The sequence below is a fragment of the Hemiscyllium ocellatum genome, chromosome 42 (genome assembly GCF_020745735.1).
Source record: "Hemiscyllium ocellatum isolate sHemOce1 chromosome 42, sHemOce1.pat.X.cur, whole genome shotgun sequence".
Taxonomy (NCBI): Eukaryota; Metazoa; Chordata; class Chondrichthyes; order Orectolobiformes; family Hemiscylliidae; genus Hemiscyllium; species Hemiscyllium ocellatum.
The window spans coordinates 16,561,976-16,580,905 of record NC_083442.1 but is presented as its reverse complement, the minus strand read 5'-3'; the positions used below and the strand labels follow the sequence as shown (position 1 = coordinate 16,580,905).

The following is an 18,930-nucleotide window of genomic DNA, read 5'->3' as shown; positions in this document are numbered from 1 at the left end:
AGTTAGATAAGTACATGAACAGGAAATGTTTAGAGGGATATGGGCCAGGTGCAGACAGATGGGACTAAGGTCCAGATTAGAGTGGTGTTGGAAAAGCACAGCAGTTCAGGCAGCATCCGAGGAGCAGGAAAATCGATGTTTCAGGCAAAAGCCCTTCATCAGGAATAAGCGGTTTGATTTGGGATTATGTTCACGACAGACTGAAGGGTCTGTTTCTGAGCTTCACGACGCAATGACATCCCACTCCGACCCCGACTCACTGCCTAACCCTATCCCCATTACCCTGCATATCAGATGCGATTCCATACAGTGTAGAAACAGGCCCTTTGACCCAACAAGCCCACATCGACCCTCCGAAGAGTAACCCACCCAGACCCATTTCCCTCTAACTAATGCACCCAACACTACAGGCGACTTCCCATGGCCAATTCACCTGATCTGCACATCTTTGGACTATTGGAGGAAACCGGAGCACCCGGAGGAAACCCGCACAGACACAGGGAGAATGTGCAAACTCCACACAGACAGTCACCCGAGGCAGGGATTGAACCTGCGTCCCTGGTGCTGAGAGGCAGCAGTGCTAACCACTGAGCCACCGTGTGCCCCAATCCACCCAGTTGCTTCGAAGAAAGAGTTCACTGTTTTGTTACCGCTCTGAGAGTGGAGTATGTTTATGAGCCAAGGACCAGAATAACAGCACATGACCACTCGCCACTCCAAACAGTATCATATCTCTTTTTGTCTGCCTAACTGCAAGTTTTTATTTTAACGGTGAAGTAAACCTCTGGGGATTTTCAAGCAAGTTAAGCCTACACAATCTAATACTGAGAGTGGTAGCTTGGAACACAAGAATAGGACACAATCCACCCCCGAACAAAGCCAAAATACTTCATTCAGGACAAACAAAGAACACAGTTAAGTAAAACTTTATTACAGGTTTATCTTTCAAACATAAAAAAAAGAGCCAGAAGTAGAATATATAAAAAGTAATATTCGCACTGATATTGTACATCCGGGGGATACATTTAACCCCCACCCCTCCCCCACCCCCCCAACTTGTTCTTGTGATGAAGCAGCTACAGGTCCAGCAGCTGCCATCTAATAACCAGGATTATTCACAAATACATGTGGTGTGGATGCTGTTTCACTGAAAAGATCTTTATCCACTTTGGGATTATTCCGCAGCATTCGAACCAGTATCTGTAGACCGAAAGATGAAATATGAAAATTCACTTCAACGTTTAAAATGCCAATATCCCAGAGCTGGGTGCTAGAGTAAGCCCACCCCATTTAACTGGAGAAAGTGGAAATTTGCTGCACAAGAGACCATTCAGCCCAACATGTCTGTGCTGGATAAAGGAGAACTCTCAAATCATAATCTCATTACCTGAAGGTCCCATAATATCAAGTGTCTGTTCCTGTACACAGCAAAGGCTCTGGGCCTCACCACCATTTGGAGTGAGCTCCAGGTGCCCTCTACTGGCCGTGTGAAGACATTCGGACAGAAGGAGACTGCATCTTCCTCAGAGGGGTATGTTGGACCCAGAGTCTTCAAATATATTTGAGACCAAGGTAGACAGATTCTCATAGTATCATAGAATCCCATAAGCAGACCATTTGGCCCATCAAGTCCAAACCAACTCTCCGAAGAGCATCCTACCCCTCTCCCCTACCAGGTTAGCCCACCTGGGCCAGCACATCCCACACACACTATGGAACAGTTTCCCATGGCCAATCCACCTAACCGACACGTCTTTGGACTGCGGGCGGACCAAAGCACCCGAGCAGTGCTCACGCAGACACGGGAGAATGCCTGTGTGGAGTGTGCACAATCACCAGAGAGTAGAATCGAACCTGGGCCCCGGCACTGCGAGGCAGCAGTGCTAACCGCAGCTTGATGAGCAAGGGGATGGTGGGTTATCAAAGTAGGCAGGAATACGGAGTAATCAGATCAGCCATGATGGGACTGATCAGCGGAGCAGGTTTGAGGAGCCGAGTGGCCCATTCCAGCTCACTCGGATTATATGCCATTTCTACATGCAATGAAAAGCAAGCGGCCGACTATAGCAACGGGTGGATTTCAAATGGAAACATCCTCCCAGTCACAAATCAAATTGCCTCCCACTGCTGGATCTTGCTGGTTTATACAATTAAGATTGTGTGTGTGTAACCTACATCAAAACCTCTCTGCCAATGCCTTAAAAAACACAATTAGGTTAGACAGACACAACGCTCCAGTGACAAACCCATACTGTTGCCCCTGATCAACCCATGTCTTTCTAAATGACAACGCATACTGTCTCCAGAAAATTTTCCAACAATTTATCCACTGACACTTCTCCCTTTAAACTCAAATTCCATCAAGTTGTTGGAATGGAATGGAATGGAGAAGTGGTGGGCGGCACGGTGGCACAGTGGTTAGCACTGCTGCCTCACAGCGCCAGAGACCCGGGTTCAATTCCCACCTCAGGTGACTGTCTGTGTGGAGTTTGCACATTCTCCCCGTGTCTGCGTGGGTTTCCTCCGGGTGCTCCGGTTTCCTCCCACAGTCCAAAGATGTGCGGGTCAGGTGAATTGGCCATGCTAAATTGCCCGCAGTGTTAGGTAAGGGGTAAATGTAGGGGTATGGGTGGGTTGCGCTTCGGCGGGCCGGTGTGGACTTGTTGGGCCGAAGGGCCTGTTTCCACACTAAGTAATCTAATCTAATCCACTTTGAGCACACATTCCCCAGAAATTTACCTGACCACAAATGGGAATAAATCTTCAGATTTGATGACCTGCATCCTTTGGTTTGGAAGGTTGTGCTTATAGAAATACTGGACCCACTGGCTTTAGTCTTTCAGAGGAGAGTGCAATATATTCAAACATTCAGAAGCTCGTATTGGGCTGAGTACAGGTAGTGTTTAACCAGCCCACACCTTCAAAATCCAAAACAAATCACCCACTCAGGCATGATTCTGTGAATGGGGAACATTCTTGCTGGAAAACAGAGAGAAAATGGCTATACTAACAGCCAACTCAAGATAATCAGTCAAATTTGTAACAGAATCCCTGGCGTGGAAGCAGGCCATTCGGCCCATTGAGTCCACACCAACCCTCCAAGAACATCACTCACAGACCCACCCCATTCCTGTGACCCTGCATTTTCCATGGCCAATCCACCCTAACCTGCACATCTTCGGACTGTGGGAGGAAACCGGAGCACCCGGAGGAAACCCACGCAGACCCGGGGAGAATGTGCAAACTCCAGACAGACTATCACCTGAGGGTGGAATCAAAACCAGGTCCCTAGCGCTCTGAGGCAGCAGTGCTAACCACCAAGCCACCACCTCGCATAATGGTCTTTTTCACTCACTGGAAGGCACAAGACATTTAAATGCAGAGGACTGTTCTACATAAATAAAAACTTTGTTCAAGACTTGAGTTCAAGACTGTTTTGACTAATCCAGAAATGCAAGGATAGATCCTTATGTTGTCAACTCAACTGGAAGGTCAAAGAGCTTCAGCCACATTTCTCTCTGTTCTGCATTATTCAAATAAAGTATTTTGTCTTTTTCATAAAAACACATTGCATCACACTGCAATATAAGTATTTAATACTAAAGAATAGGAGATTTTGACAGGTGTGGATCAGTAGCCGAGAGGACAAGGGAAGCCAGCATTCAGGGGCTATTACTGCAGGGTTCAGGGTAGAGTTAAGATACTTGTGATGGAATACCAAAGAAACACCTTCAAACAAGGATCTGAGATGAGGTCTGAGAGAAGGAGGTTTGGGTGGAGCTTGAAGGCTGGTTATGGGACAAGGGGAGAGTATGGGGAAAGTCTACCTAATTGTGTGGGAGGTCGTTTGCGTGAAACATTACAGGTCTCATTTCAGTCATATCGGAGGCATGAACACTCCACCCACAGCCCACCACCCTCTGCATTCTCATCAAAAACTTTCTCAATGGTCTTCTACATCAATGGGACCTACAGACATTCTAAAGGGCACTGGATGATTATTTGAATAGAAAGTGCATAAGGAAACAAGAAAGTGGCACTCGGTGATGGTATTCAATTGAAGACCCAGTGGAGGCACAATGGAGCCATGTTGCGTCCTTCTACACCATAATAATTCAGTGCTTCTGTGACATGAAGAGCTTCAAGATGTACTACATACATTTCCTGTTGCTGAAAAACTCCACGAAGCCCCTGGAATAATAGCCCAGACCTTGCAACAGAAGATGGACATTGCTGATGCGTAGGCTGTATTCATGCATTGGGATCACGCAAATGTCCTGATCCAGGGCCATTATCCAGGAACTCTAAACTTCCAAAGGGCAATCTGAAATCCTCCAAACAAATGCCAACTAGAGTTTGAACAGAACCTTGTTTTTTTTTGGGGGGGGGGACAATCCATTTAAATTCTCTAATTCCTGGCTAACTATCACAGTAACTCTCAATGATCCTCATGAGAGACACCTGACTCTCCCCCAGCCCCACCCAAAGATGATCACAGTCTACCATTCCCCCCACTCCTAGACCTGATGTGTTATATCACTTTCCTCCCTCTTCTCCAGCTGACTCTCAGCTCTCACCTGACCCTGTCCCAGGCAGCAAGCTACCACCTTGCTAAGCCAACCACTCTGCCCCCTTGCCCATCCACCATGATTCCCTTTTTCACTAACCTGATTATTATTCATTTTCAAATACACTGAAAAGCTACGCAACAGCTGTTCAGTGTATTAATGTGGGGCTTGGCTTTCCCCAATTATACTGTCCACAAGGATTAAAATAGATTAAAAATACACTATGCATTTCTGACGCCTCCAGCAGCAGCAGTTGGGTCCAGGAATATTGGCAACAGATGCAGGGTAAAAAAAAACACAAGAGCACCAATCCAACAGTGATTACTAATAAGTTCTCATGGGATTTTAAATCACAAGAAAGAAAAATGGGTGCATTCAGTTTTAATAAATTCCAACTCACTTTTGCCATCACATGCTACAATCTTCACTTTGTCGACTTTAACGAGTTCAGTAACCTCTCGAAACTCCACATCGTTTAGGACAAACGTCCAAACATTATCACAGAATCTGTACGTGTTCAAAGAGCCCTTCAAAATAGAACAAAACCCACTCAGATAAAGCAAGCAACAACAGGAACTGTATCAAGCAATGAACCACTGGCCCAAGGGTGATAGAGAAGGTGCCAAACCCAAAAGTGATTTAAAGCAAGTTGGAGAAAGATTGCGAAAGGATTTGTACATTCCACTCCTGCATCCTAAAGCGTTCAGATCACGCAACTTGAACCACTTTTCAAATCTCACTCGGAAACACTCAGGCTTAGACACCGAGGATTGCAAAACTGAACGCAGACAATTTAGCTCCCATATTAATGGGACAGAGAGACAGGTTTATAGCATGGAACAATTTATGGAATATTAACTGAAACCAATATGTTTAATGATGATCAGAATTGTTTTATCTGATAACGAGATTAGTGCCACTTGAATGGTACTGAACAATTAGCAAATATCCCTGTCTCTAATTTTATGATTTTTAAAATTTGCTCGAGTGATGGGAGTGCGACTGGAAAGGCCAGCGTTTATTGTCAATCCCTAATTGCCCTTGAGGAAGTGGTAAGCCAAGTTCTTGAAACTGGTGCAATTCGTAACAGAACTGGCAGATGGAGGTTAATTCAGACAAATGGGAGGTGCCACATTTTGAAAAGATAAACCAGGGCAGGAGTTACACAGTTAATGGTAGGGCCCTGGGGAGTGTTGTTGAACATACAAGGCCTAGGGGGTTCAGGTACGCAGTTTAAAAGTGGTGTCGCAGGTGGACAGGGTGGTGAAGGCAGCATTTGGAATGCTTGCCTTCATCAGTCAAAGTACTGAGTACTAGAACGGGGACACCATGTTGCAGCTATACAAGACACGGGTAAGGAAACCTTCGGAGCACTGTGTACAATTCTGGTTGCACTGTCATAGGAAGGATGTTATTAATGCCAAAATGACTTAAAGAGATGTTACTGAGTCTGGAAGGTTTGAGTTATAAAGAAGAGGCGACATTATTCCCTGGAGCATCGGATGGAGAGGTGACATTATAGAGTTTTATAAAATCACGAGGGGCACAGATAAGGTGATTTGGATTGACGATGTTGGACTGGGGTGGACCAAGTTAAAAAATCACATCAGGTTTATTTGGAAGCACTAGCTTTCAGAGCGCTGCTCCTTCATCAGTGAAGGTGAATAACCAATATCGATTCCCCCAAGGTAGTGGAGTCCAAAACTAGAGGGCATATGTTCAAGGTGAAAGGGGAAATATTTAAAAAGGGAAGAGTGGCAACATTTTCATACAGAGGGTGGTGCATGTATGGAATGAGCTGTCAGAGGAAGTGGTAAAGGCTAGTACAACTACAACATTTAAAGATATTCAGACAGGGACATGGATAGAAAAGATTTAGAGGGATATGGGCCAATGCTGGCAAATGGGACTAATTGAGTTTAGGAGACCTGGACAGCATGGATGGGTTGGGCCGAAGGACCTGTTTCGCTGCTGTATACTCTGCGGCTCAATGTTGATGGAGCCATGATGCTTTGTGCAAACAGCTGTGAACACCCTCACTTCTGACTTAGTGATGGATATGCCATCACCTAAAGCATTGCAGACGACTGGGCTTAGGATGTTGTCATTAGGAAAACCTGCACTGATGTTCTAGAACTGAGAACGTTTGACTGTAACCATCTTCCCTTCTGCTAGGTATGACTCCAACCAATGAAGAGCTTCCTTCCAGATTCCCACCAACCCTAGCTTTGCGAGGGCTCCGTGATGCCGAAGTCAGTCTCTTGCTGCCTTGATATCAGGGGCAAACACTCTCACCTCTCCTCTGGAGTTCAGCTTTAAGCCTGCGCTTGGAGCAGAACAAACTGGACAACTGTGAACAAGTAGGTGCTGAATAAATGCTGCTTCCTTGCAGTGATACGGACATGCTTTGTTAATCATTAACAGTGGACTGAAGGAGACAAGAATTAGCTAGCTGTGTGTGGACGGGACAGGTCTCAGAAAGCTTTGCACACTGCTCAGTTGGTGTTTATGTTGTGGCTGGACCACAACAGCTCGACGAGGGGGGCACAGCTCGTTCTGGAGCTCCCCAGCCAGGATCTGGTCAAGGTCCATGACCTTTGCAGTATGCAGAGTCTCCAGCCTGTTCTCATTATCAGGTGCAGTGAATCGACTTGGCCGTTTTGTGGTGTCTATGATGCTGGGAACCTCAGGAGGAAGCCAAGATGAACCATCCACTCAGCACCTCTGACTGAAGCTAGCCTTGCAAGGATGGGAATGGTTTCAGAGCCAACTCTACCTATTAGTTGTTTATTGATCAGTATTGGATATGGTATATGCGGTAGTCATTATTGGCCCCAGGCCTTTGGTTTATCCTGTTATGCCCATCCTGTTGGTTACATAATTGCTTAACAGTGTCAACTGCACGCTGTCCTCTTGTTTAGTGTAGCAGATTGGCATCTCACTTAGACTTATGGGTGGTGCTACTCCTGGCATGCCCCCCTATACTTCCCATTTAACCAACACTGGTTTGATGGTAATGGTCAAATGAGGGACTTGCCAACTTATAAGATTACTGATTGTGCTGAAATGCAGTTTTGCTGCTGCTGATTGCCCATTGTGTCTTATAGATGTCCCTTTTTGAGACGACAGTTCCCTTCCGAGTCAAACCCATTCAGCATGATGGCAGTGCCACATAGTAAAATGGACAGCACCCTCCGTGTGAATACAAATCATTGTCTCCATAACGACTGTGGCTGTCACTTCTATCAAATACATCAGGTAGATTGGAGAGGATGAGGTCAAGGAGAGATTTCCCACCTGTTGGTTTCTCTCATTACCTGATACAGAGCAGTTTAGCAACCGTGCCCTTTAGCATTTGACCAGCTAAGTCAGTAGCGATGCCACTGAGTTACTCGTGGTGATGGGTACCCAGAATAACTTCTGTGCCCTTACTTGAAAGAAACACAAAGTGTAGTAGCATTCTACATTGAGAGCACTGACTCAACAGCTGAGGTGGCAGAGAGGACTCCAGATAGGTAGCAGGGGTTCATGGGTTTATGATCAATCCCAGGGTAACAACTGTATAGCACAATGCCATCCCCTCTGGTTGGTCTGAGCTGCCTGTGGGCCGATTGGTGATGGCGATGTCTCAGACATTGACAGTAAGCTATCATTCTGTCTGAGACTGTTCTAAGGCTGTTTCCTGACTTGTCGATGGGACAGTTTGGCCTGTTTTGGTATGAGCCTCTGAATGTTAATGAGGAATATTTTAAAAGATTGACAGAGTAGGGTTTGCCTTTGTTGTTTCTGGTGCCTAGGCCAACAGTCCATCCAGAGCAGTCTAGCAACCGTGCCCTTTAGCATTTGACCAGCTAAGTCAGTAGTAATGCCACTGAGTTACTCTTGGTGATGGGTACCAAAACTGATAAAACTAAGGCTGTGGGCAGTTAAAAGTCAACCACACTGCTGTGGGGTGGGAGTCACATAGAAGTCGGACTGGGTAAGTGAAGCCAATTTCCTCACAGAGTTCACGTGCTTTCTCTTTCTACAACTACCCTTCAGTTTCACGGTCACTAATAATATGCTAGTCTTGTTCGATATTTATTCATTCCTTCAGATCCTGTAGTAGGATTGACCTTGTCACCACAGCATTAGTCAGGGCCGCCAAATCAACAGTTTAGCTACATTACCGCCGTCCAAGTCGTAAACCTCACCCTGTGGAACTCCCGATGGTTACATGGAGAACACAGTAGACCAAGTGACCCCTCCAGCAAGGTCTGCCATCCCACAGCTAGTTTGCAACCCAACTCCATCATCATTTTTGCCCCGTGCCTTTGGTTTAGAAAAAATATCAACTTCAGATCAAAAATTACAATCGATCTAACATAAATTGTCATTTACAGGTGACATTTCTGAACTTCTTCCTACTTTTAGCCCTGAAAGACTGGGTTCGAAATTTTGTGCCACGTTCTCGGTATTGTAGCCCCCCACCACAGGAAATCGGATAGCCTTCATTTCCTGAAAACCCAAATCAAATCACCCGAAACTGAGCACACCATCCAACAACTCAATTCCTGAGTGCGAGAGAGTGTTGGGTATCATGGCACTCCCCTCCCCCCATACATACTCTCTCTTCCTCTTCCCCTCCCAACCTCATTCAGCGACTGCAGATCTGACATTGTGGCTGTTTGACAGAGATCTACAGCATGAAGACAGACCCTGGTCCAACGCATCGATGCCAACTAAACATCCCAATCTGACCTAGTCCCATTTGCCAGCATTTGGCCCACATCTCTCTCAAACCCTTGCTAATTATGTACCCATCCAGATGCCTTTCAAGTGTTGTAATTGTACCAGCTTCCATCACTTCCTCTGGCAGCTCATTCTGCACCAGCTTCTGCGTGAAAAAGTTGCCCCGAGATATTTTAACTCTTTCCCCTCTTGTCCTAAACCTGTGCCCTCTAGTTCTGGACTCCTCTACTCTGGGGAAATGAGTTCACCCTATCCATGCTCATGATTTTACAAACTTCCATAAGGTCACCTCTCAGGCTTCAATGTTGCAGGGAAAACAGACCCAACCTATTCGGCCTCTCCCTATAGCTCAAACCTTCCAACCCCGGCAACATGCTTGCAAATCGTTCGCGCATCTTTTCACGTTTAACATGAATCTTTTCTATAGCTGGGGAATTTGCTGTCTGTGCAGTTAGAAACAGTCAAATTTGCGCTAGTGGGACATTCTTTACATTTGAACACTGGTCACCAGTCTGTGACAATCTAATAACCTGGTTCCAGTAGAAACAAAATCAAAGAGTGACTCTCCCAACCAACCTGCCCCACGGAAACAGTCACGGTTCACAAATGGGAGAAAATTCCAAGATAAGGTGCAATAAAATTGAAAAAGACAAGCACGTGAAAGGTTTGGAAAGGGCAGGTCTTGGTAGATGTCTCCAGTTTTGGAGAGATCAAACAGTAACATCGCTGAAACCTCTTTCCCAAAAGGAGAACTTTCTACTGCAGTTATAGAGTCAGAGATCGACAGCACGGAAAACGGCCCGCACCGTTCAAAGAACAACCACCTAACTTTTCTAATCCCATTGCCTTGGATTCACAAGTGCACATCTAAATACTTAAATGGTCTGATGGTTTCTACCTCTCCCACCTTCATAGGCAGCGAGTTCCAGATTCCCACCACCATCATCATCCAGGTGAAAATGATTTTCCCCACATCTTCTCTAACCTCCTGCCCCCATTACCTGAAATCTACCCCGCCTGGGCATGGTCCTCCATCAAGGCATAACGTTCCTGCTTCACAGATGCTGCCAGTCCTGCAGAGTTTCTCCAGCAATTTCTTTTTTTTAAAAAAAGAATCCCTCCTGTGTAGAAACAGGCCCTTTGGCCCAACAAGTCCACACTGACCCTCCAAAGAGTAACCCAGCCAGACCCATTCCAACTACCCTATATTTAGCCCTGACTAATACACCTAACTCTCTCATCCCTGAACACGATGGGCAATTTAGCAAGGCCAATTCACCTGACCTGCACCTCTTTGGATCGTGGGAGGAAGCCGGAGCATCCTGTGGAAAGCAGGCTGACACGGGGAGAACGTGCAAACTCCACACAGACAGTCGTCCAGGGTTGGAATCGGACCAGAGCCCTGGCGCTGTGAGGCAGCAATACTAACCATTCAGTCACCATGCCACCCTGCAGTGCTTTTGGTTTCTTTGGTGTACATCACCTGTTAAGCCTGCTCCACACACGACTGATCTAAGTCAAAAAGTGGCACTACAAAAGCACAGCAGGTCAGGCGGCATCCGAGGAGAAGAGTCTACATTTCACTGAATTCTCCAGCATTTGCAGTCATCACCTTCTCCCAATGACTGCTCTTCTGCCTTGATTCATTTCCTGCCTGCTCCCCATCCGTCAATTCTCAAAAATCAAGAACTTGTCTATCGGTCTTAAACACGACATGGAGCATTCATAAACATCTGAGATAGAGATTTTCAACAATTCTCAGCTCCCAGAGTGTGAAAATATCTTCTCATTTCAACCTTAAACCTTCATCCACTTATCCGGACACTGTCCTCCATGTTCCGAAGTTCCCAGCCAGAGGGAACACAACCACTCAGTTTCTAACCAGTTAGGCTTTTTCACAATCCTGGGGATTTCGACAAGATCATCTCTCAATCGTGTAAACTCCAGAGAACATTTGCCCAAATTACTCAACCACAAATCACAGTTCAGTACTCGCAACCCAGGTAATATCTCCAGTACAATACATCCTTGATAGAATAGCGCTAACAATGCAGATGACTCAGGTACAGAAAGGACCTGTCAGCTCTGTCTGTGCCATGAACATAGTGAAACCACATCAAATACAAACACAGTAGATAGATGACCAGGAGACAGAGAGAGAGATAGAAAGAAAGGGAAGGGGGGGGGGGGGGGGGAAGAAAGGTGGCTTACCCTGAAGTTTACTCGGTTCCGAACTCTCTGGGCTAAGGCGTTGTTGATTGCTTTGTCAAACTGTAGCAGGACCTGCAAAGCCAGCTGAGGGGTGATCTGCTGGGACTGAGGGAAGCAACAGAGAGTTTATGATAACCAGAATGATCAGAGTAACAGAACTGTCCCAGCATAAACTTGGGATGCAGAGAGAGCAAGAGGGTGGGGAGGTTAATTGGGCGGTGGAGCTGGGATGGAGGGTGTTGGGGTGGTAAGAGCTTCGGGTGGGAAGTCTGAAGGGAAAAGGAGAGTCACAGAGTGTGGTGGGGAAAGAGTAGGACAGCAGGGAGTTCAGAGCAGAGGAGGAGAATCACAGGGGAGCTTTGTGGTGGGGAAAAAAAAAGAGGGTGATGGGGGGGGGAAGAGAGAGGGGCTGGGGGGGGGGAAGAGAGAGGGGCTGGGGGGGGGAAGAGAGAGGGGCTGGGGGGGGGAAGAGAGAGGGGCTGGGGGGGGGAAGAAAGAGGGGCTGATGGGGAGGGGGGGGAAGAGAGAGGGGCTGGGGGGGGAAGAGAGAGGGGCTGGGGGGGAGGGGGGGGGGAAGAGAGAGGGGCTGGGGGGGAAGAGAGAGGGGCTGGGGGGGGGAAGAGAGAGGGGCAGGGGGGGGAAGAGAGAGGGGCTGGGGGGGAGGGGGGGGGAAGAGAGAGGGGCTGACGGGGGGAAGAGAGAGGGGCTGGGGGGGAGGGGGGGGAAGAGAGAGGGGCTGGGGGGGGAAGAGAGAGGGGCTGGGGGGGGAAGAGAGAGGGGCTGGGGGGGAGTGGGCGGGGTCACAGTTGACGATTCCCCCCCCCCCGGCCTGGTCTCGGGGCCGGGAGCCGCGGGCCGGTACCTGTATGAGCTCGTCCAGGCTCTCCTGCAGGCTGTTGCCGAGGGTGGTGTTCCGGTATAACTGGTACGCCATGACCAGGGCCCAGGCACACCGCGCACTGCGCAGGCGCCCCGCCGGCCTTTTCACCCCCGCGCAGGCGCACACCGGGGCCCAGCGAGGAATGCCGGCTTGCTGCCGGTGTAATCACAATGCGCAGGCGTACTGCCGGCCTTTTCACAATGCGCAGGCGTACTGCTCTCCCTTTCGGAACACTTTTTGCCACTTCCACAACGCGCAGGCGTATTGCCGGCCCTTTCACAATGCGCAGGCGTACTGCTCTCCCTTTCGGAACACTTTTTGCCACTTCCACAACGCGCAGGCGTATTGCCGGCCCTTTCACAATGCGCAGGCGTACTGCTCTCCCTGTCGAAACACTTTTACCACTTCCACAACGCGCAGGCGTATTGCCGGCCCTTCCACAACGCGCAGGCGTATTGCCGGCCCTGTCTCAGTATAAATGAACTTCTCTCAATTGCTCCTCCAATAGTTTCTCAGTGACTGACCTTGAAAGGGTCTTTAAGAGTTTACTCATGAGTTAATTATGTTTCAGTGTTAATTTTCCAAAATCTTCCGTATCAGGAAAAATAACGTTAAGCTGAAATGTATGAAATATAACTCCTCATTTCCAAAAGACCAGGCAGACAATAAAAAAGCTTTAAAAAAGTTGATAATGAGAAAGTCTGTCTGACTTCCAACAATCTGTTAGAATCAATCAAGAGGCTGTAACTATGCACTTTGTAAAATTCAAGGTAGCCAAGAAATGTCAGCATGGTTTTATCAAAGGGAGATTATATTTGAACAATTTATTGAAGTTCTTTGAAGGAGGATCTTACACCCCAGCCCACTGACCATTCCCACATCCCTCCATCCTCCAGCCCACTGACCATTCCCACATCCCTCCAACCTCCAGCCCACTCACCATTCCCTCCATCCTCCAGCCCACTCACCATTCCCACATCCCTCCATCCTCCAGCCTACTCACCATTCCTACATCCCTCCATCCTCCAGCCCACTGACCATCCCTTCATTCTCCATCCTTCAGACCACTGACCTTTCCCACACCCCTCCATCCTCCTGTCCACTCATTATTACCATATCCCTCTATCCTCCAGCCCACTGACCATTCCTACACCCCTCCATCCTCCAGCCCACTGACCATTCCCATATCCCTCCATCCTCCAGCACACTGACCATTCCCATATCCCTCTATCCTCCAGCCCACTGACCATTCCTACACCCCTCCATCCTCCAGCCCACTGACCTTTCCCACACCCCTCCATCCTCCAGCCCACTGACCATTCCCATATCCCTCCATCCTCCAGCACACTGACCATTCCCATATCCCTCTATCCTCCAGCCCACTGACCATTCCTACACCCCTCCATTCTCCAGCCCACTGACCATTCCTACACCCCTCCATTCTCCAGCCCATTGACCATCCTGGCTCCCCTCCATCCTCCAGCCCACTGACCTTTCCCACATCCCTCCAGCCCACTGACCATTACACTCCCCTCCACCCTCAAACCCACTGACCATCCCCTCTCCCCTCCATCCTCCAGCCCATTAACCCTTCCCACACCCCTCCAACCCACTGACCATTCCCTCTCCCCTCCACCCTCAAACCCACTGATCATCCCCACTTCCCTCCATCTACCAGCCCACTGACCGTTACCACTCCCCTCCATCCTACAGCTCACTGACCATTCCCACACTCCTCCATCCTCCAGCCCACTGACCATTACCACTCCCCTCCATCCTCAAGCCCACTGACCATTCCCTCTCCCCTCCATCCTCCAGCCCACTAACCATTCACAAACCTCTCCATCCTCCAGCCCACTAACCATTCACACACCCCTCTAGCCCACTGACCATTTCCACACCCCTCCAGCCCACTAACCCTTCCCACACCCCTCCAGCCCACTGACCATTCCCTCTCCCCTCCATCTTCTAGCCCACTGACCATTACCACTCCCCTCCATCCTCCAGTTCACTGACCATTCCCACACCCCTCCATCCTCCAGTTCACTGACCATTCCCACACCCCTCCATCCTCCAGCCCACTGACCGTCCCCTCTCCCCTCAGGCCTCCAGCCCACTGACCGTCCCCTCAGGCCTGCAGACCAATGACAGTCCCTGCTCCCCTCAGGCCTCCAGCCCACTGACTGTCCCCTCAGGCTTCCAGATCACTGACCCTCCCCGCTGCCCTCAGGCCTCCAGCCCACTGACCGTCCCTGCTCCCCTCAGGACTCCAGCCACTGACACTCCCCTCTGGTGGATGCCTCCAGCCCATTGGCCTTCCCCTCTCTACTCCAGCCTGCTCTGCTCCACCATCTGCTGCTCTGATGATGTCAGTGCCGCTCCAGAGTAAGGTTTATTTTAGGAAGTCACTAAAAAATACTTTAAAAAGAGGGAAGAAGAACGAGAAAAGGAGAATAAATAAATGGTTGGAGGGGATGAGGAACGTGCACACTCTCTACTCTGTCATCACCTTCAATATCCCCACTATTTCTGCCCTTTTAAAAAAATACTTCGCAAAAGCTGACCAGAATTCATCCGCCTTTATGATAAAAACCTAATATCCAAAAGGGACCATAGCTGTGTCTCTCTCTCTCTCTCTGTTGGGGAGGAGCAATTGATTATGTGTAGTTTAAGGGTGGGGAAAGGGGTAGAGGCAGGGTCTCCCATGAACTACAATGGCAACTATAGGGATTGAATCCACAATGTAACACTGGCTTTGCATTACATTGGAGTCATCTCGCCAACTAAGTTGACTGACACCCCTCCAAAAATTAGTACACATTTTTGTTCAAATTTTCATCACAGCATAAACACAACAGCGCAAAGTGCGACCTCAACAGTGTATGTGGGACCTTCCAGTCCCCAGTAACTAAGTATCCAACTGCTCAAACATTGAAAGAGCAGAAGCTTTGTCAAATTATGCAAATACTGGAAAGCTCAAAGTTACTGTCTTCAATGCTGGGCTGTATTCCATTCCTGAGCTACCTAGTCCAGCCTTCACCCCAGTAAATAACGACCAACCACAGATTCTTCATAGCCCTCACCCCAACCACAAGCACACAACCACAGACTGTTCACAAGCCCTCTTCCCAGTAACTAACACCCAACCACAGAGTGCTCATTCCCTCCCCAAAGTTACTAACACCCAAACATAGACTGTTCATAGCCCTCTCCCCGGTAACTAACACCCAACAACAGACTCTTCATAGCCCTCTCCCCAGCAACGAAAACCCAACCACAGACAGTTCATACATCTCTCCCCAGTAACTAACACCCAACAACAGACTGTTCATAGCCCTCTCCCCAGTAACTAACACCCAACCACAGACTGTTCATAGCCCTCTCCCCAGAAACTAACACCCACTCACTGACTGTTCATGACTATTGTGTCACATTTAAGCCAGTGTTGAATTTCCAACCACAAATTGCTCAGATCCTTTCCACATGAACAGCACAATTCCACAGCTGCTCCACCTCCACTTATTGGCTCATTTCCCAATCAAACTCTTGTCCATACCTTTTTGTTTTCATTTGTACTTACTGGGATGGTGCTTGGACACATGAAGTACCCTGATTCAGAAAAACAAGCAGTCTTTTGTAGCATGTTTGTTTTCTATAAGATTCCCATCTACTGTTCTGTTCACAAAATAAACAAAACCGCTGTAGTCATGACTTTGTTGTTAAACATTTCACACAGTTTTAAGCATTCAATCAGTTGCACTAGGCGTTTTGATCAATGTCTTCAAATGTGTCCTGTTTAACTTGTTAACCGTTCAGTCTGTATACACATTACAGTTGTATAGTATTTTTTGAGTGATTTTGCTCATTTTTAAACTAATTTTGATTATTTCAAAACTTATTCCTCATTTAGCACTGCTGATATGTTGCTGACAAAAATTGCGCTTGATGCAAATCACTTCCCTGTGACGAATCAGGACTCCAGATATGTTTCTGACCTGTAAGTCTAGCATTTAAAAATCTCAAAAATAAATATTCTCAAATATCACTCATTTAAAAATCTATTAGCTGGCTGAATTTAACCACCTCAGAAATTCTGTCACAAGTTCACTACTACCTGTTGAAGGAGCAGAGCTTCAAAAGCTAGTGCTTCCAATTAAAGCTTTTGGGCTATAACCAGGTGTTGTGTGATTTTTAACTTTGCTAACTCTGTGCTTAGGTCTGGGTCACCAATTCCTGTGTCAACACTCCCCACCCCCAACCTTCCTGCTTTCCTCAATTCCCCAATGTATCAGATGGATATTTGGTCTCCCTTTGAGCCTGGATTGAAGGTGGATGAGACCTAATATCAGCTCTTTTGGCTGAACATTAACCAATTTTTAAAATTCACAATGGGGCATGGACATCATTGGCTGGGCCAGCATCTGTTGCCTGTCCCTAATTGCCCCTTGAGAAGGTGGTGGTGAGGTGCCTTCTTGAACTGCTGCTGTCCATGTGCTATAGGTAGACCTACGATGGCCTTAGGGAGGAAATTCCAGGATTTTGACCCAGCAACACTGAAGGAACAGCGATATATTTTCATGTCAGGAGGGTGAGTGGCTTGGAGTGGAACTTGCATGTATCTTCTGACCTTGCCCTTCCAGATGGAAGTGACCATGCATTTGGAAGGTGCTGTCTTAGACTCTTCGGTGAATTGCCACAGTGCGTTTTGTAGATAGTACACTCTCCGCTACTGAGCGTCAGGGGTTGGGGGAGCAGTTGTTTATAGATGTGATGTCAATCAAGTCACCATCTCTAGATGGTGCAAAGCTTCTTCAGTGTTGCTGGGATTGCACCCATCGCACTCCGACTTGTGTCTTGTAGATGATGGACAGGCTTTGGGGCGTCAAGGGTTGAGTTACTCAACTGAGTATTCCTAGCCTCTGACCTGCTCTTGTAGCCACTGTATTTATATGGTGAGTCCAGTTCAGTTTCTAGTCAGTGGTGGTGTGGGCACAGGTTTTACAGTTCCTGCGGTGGCAGGGGAAAGTGCCAGGATGGGAGGGTGGGTTGTAGGGGAGCGTGGACCTGACCAGGAAGTCACAGAGGGAACGGTCTTTGCGGAAAGGGGTGGGGAGGGAAATATATCCCTGGTGGTGGGGTCCATTTGGAGGTGGCAGAAATATCGGCGGATGATGCGGTTTATGCGAAGGTTGGTAGGGTGGAAGGTGAGCACGAGGGTAGTTCTGCCCTTGTTACGGTTGGAGGGGTGAGGTCTGAGGGCGGAGGTGTGGGATGAGGACTGGATGCGTTGGACGGCATCTTTAACCACGTGGGAAGGGAAATTGCAGTCTCTAAAGAAGGAGGCCATCTGGTGTGTTCTGTGGTGGAACTGGTCCTCCTGGGAGCAGATGCAGCAGAGGCGGAGGAATTGGGAATATGGGATGGCATTTTTGCAAGAGGTAGGGTGGGAAGACGTGTAATCCAGGCAGCTGTGGGAGTCGGTGGGTTTGTAAAAATATGTCAGTGTCAAGTCGGTCGTCATTAATGGAGATGGAGAGGTCTAGGAAGGGGAGGGAGGTGTCAGAGATGGTCCAGGTAAATTTAAGGTCAGGGTGGAATGTGTTGGTGAAGTTGATGAATTGCTCAACCTCCTCACGGGAGCACAAGGTGGCGCCAATGCAGTCATCAATGTGGCGGAGGAAGAAGTGGGGAGTGGCGCTGGTATAACTATGGAAGATGGACTGTTCTACATAGCTGACAAAGAGACAGGCATTGCTGGGGCCCATACGGGTGTCCATGGCTACCCCTTTGGTCTGGAGGAAGTGGGAGGATTCGAAGGAGAAATTGTTAAGGCTGAGGACCAGTTCAGCCAAACGAATGAGAGTGTCGGTGGAAGGGTACTGTAGGGGACATCAGGAGAGGAAGAAATGGAGGGCTTGGAGGCCATGGTCATGGCGGATGGAGGTGTTGAGGGATTGGATATCCATGGTGAAGATGAGGTGTTGGGGGCCGGGAAATGGAAGTCTTGGCGGAGGTGGAGGGCATGGGTGGTATCTTGAACATATGTGGGAGTTCCTGGACTAGGGGGGAATAGGAGAGTGTCGAGGTAGGTAGAGATGTTCAAATGGGCTGCTTTACCAATGGTGTCAAGCTTCTTGAGTGTTGCTGGAGCTGCACACAGTGAGACAAGAGACTATAGTTTAATATGTTCTGCCTCCCTACCTTCTTAATAGAGGGGTTATGTTTGTTACTTTCCTGTGTGATGGAATGTTTCCTGAATCAAGGAAATTTGGAAAATTAATCTCAGTGCAACTCAGTAGCCACCTCCTTTCAAGTGTGTCAATCTGAGTCTGCCAATCTGTCAGTTCCCAGTTCCATCAGCTTGTTCAGTAACACTGGGTCAAGTAGTGGGCGGCACGGTGGCACAGTGGTCAGCACTGCCGCCTCACAGCGCCAGAGACCTGGGTTCAATTCCTGACTCATGCGACTGACTGTATGGAGTTTGCCCGTTCTCCCTGTGTCTGTGTGGGTTTGCTCCGGTTTCCTCCCACAGTCCAAAGA

General features: G+C 48.1%; 1 protein-coding gene across 1 annotated transcript; it reads right to left on the bottom strand.

The window, feature by feature from the left end:
* Window positions 1-1,026: 1,026 nt before the first annotated feature.
* Window positions 1,027-12,505, bottom strand: gtf2a2 (general transcription factor IIA, 2). Its single transcript, XM_060853817.1, has 4 exons — window positions 12,373-12,505; window positions 11,511-11,615; window positions 4,969-5,095; window positions 1,027-1,200 (listed from the first exon to the last, which is right to left on the bottom strand). The coding sequence occupies exons 1-4, from the start codon at window positions 12,442-12,444 to the stop codon at window positions 1,175-1,177; spliced, it is 330 nt and encodes a 109-aa protein (XP_060709800.1). The 5' UTR covers window positions 12,445-12,505; the 3' UTR covers window positions 1,027-1,174.
* Between the last annotated feature and the right edge of the window lie 6,425 nt (window positions 12,506-18,930).

Coding starts and splice junctions, on each gene's coding strand:
- gtf2a2 (XM_060853817.1), bottom strand. CDS start 12,444: ATGGCGTACCAGTTATACCGGAACACCACCCTCGGCAACAGCCTGCAG. Junction 11,616..12,372: donor GCCTGGACGAGCTCATACAG/GTACCGGCCCGC, acceptor TGCTTCCCTCAG/TCCCAGCAGATCACCCCTCA. Junction 5,096..11,510: donor GGAACCGAGTAAACTTCAGG/GTAAGCCACCTT, acceptor TCTATTTTGAAG/GGCTCTTTGAACACGTACAG.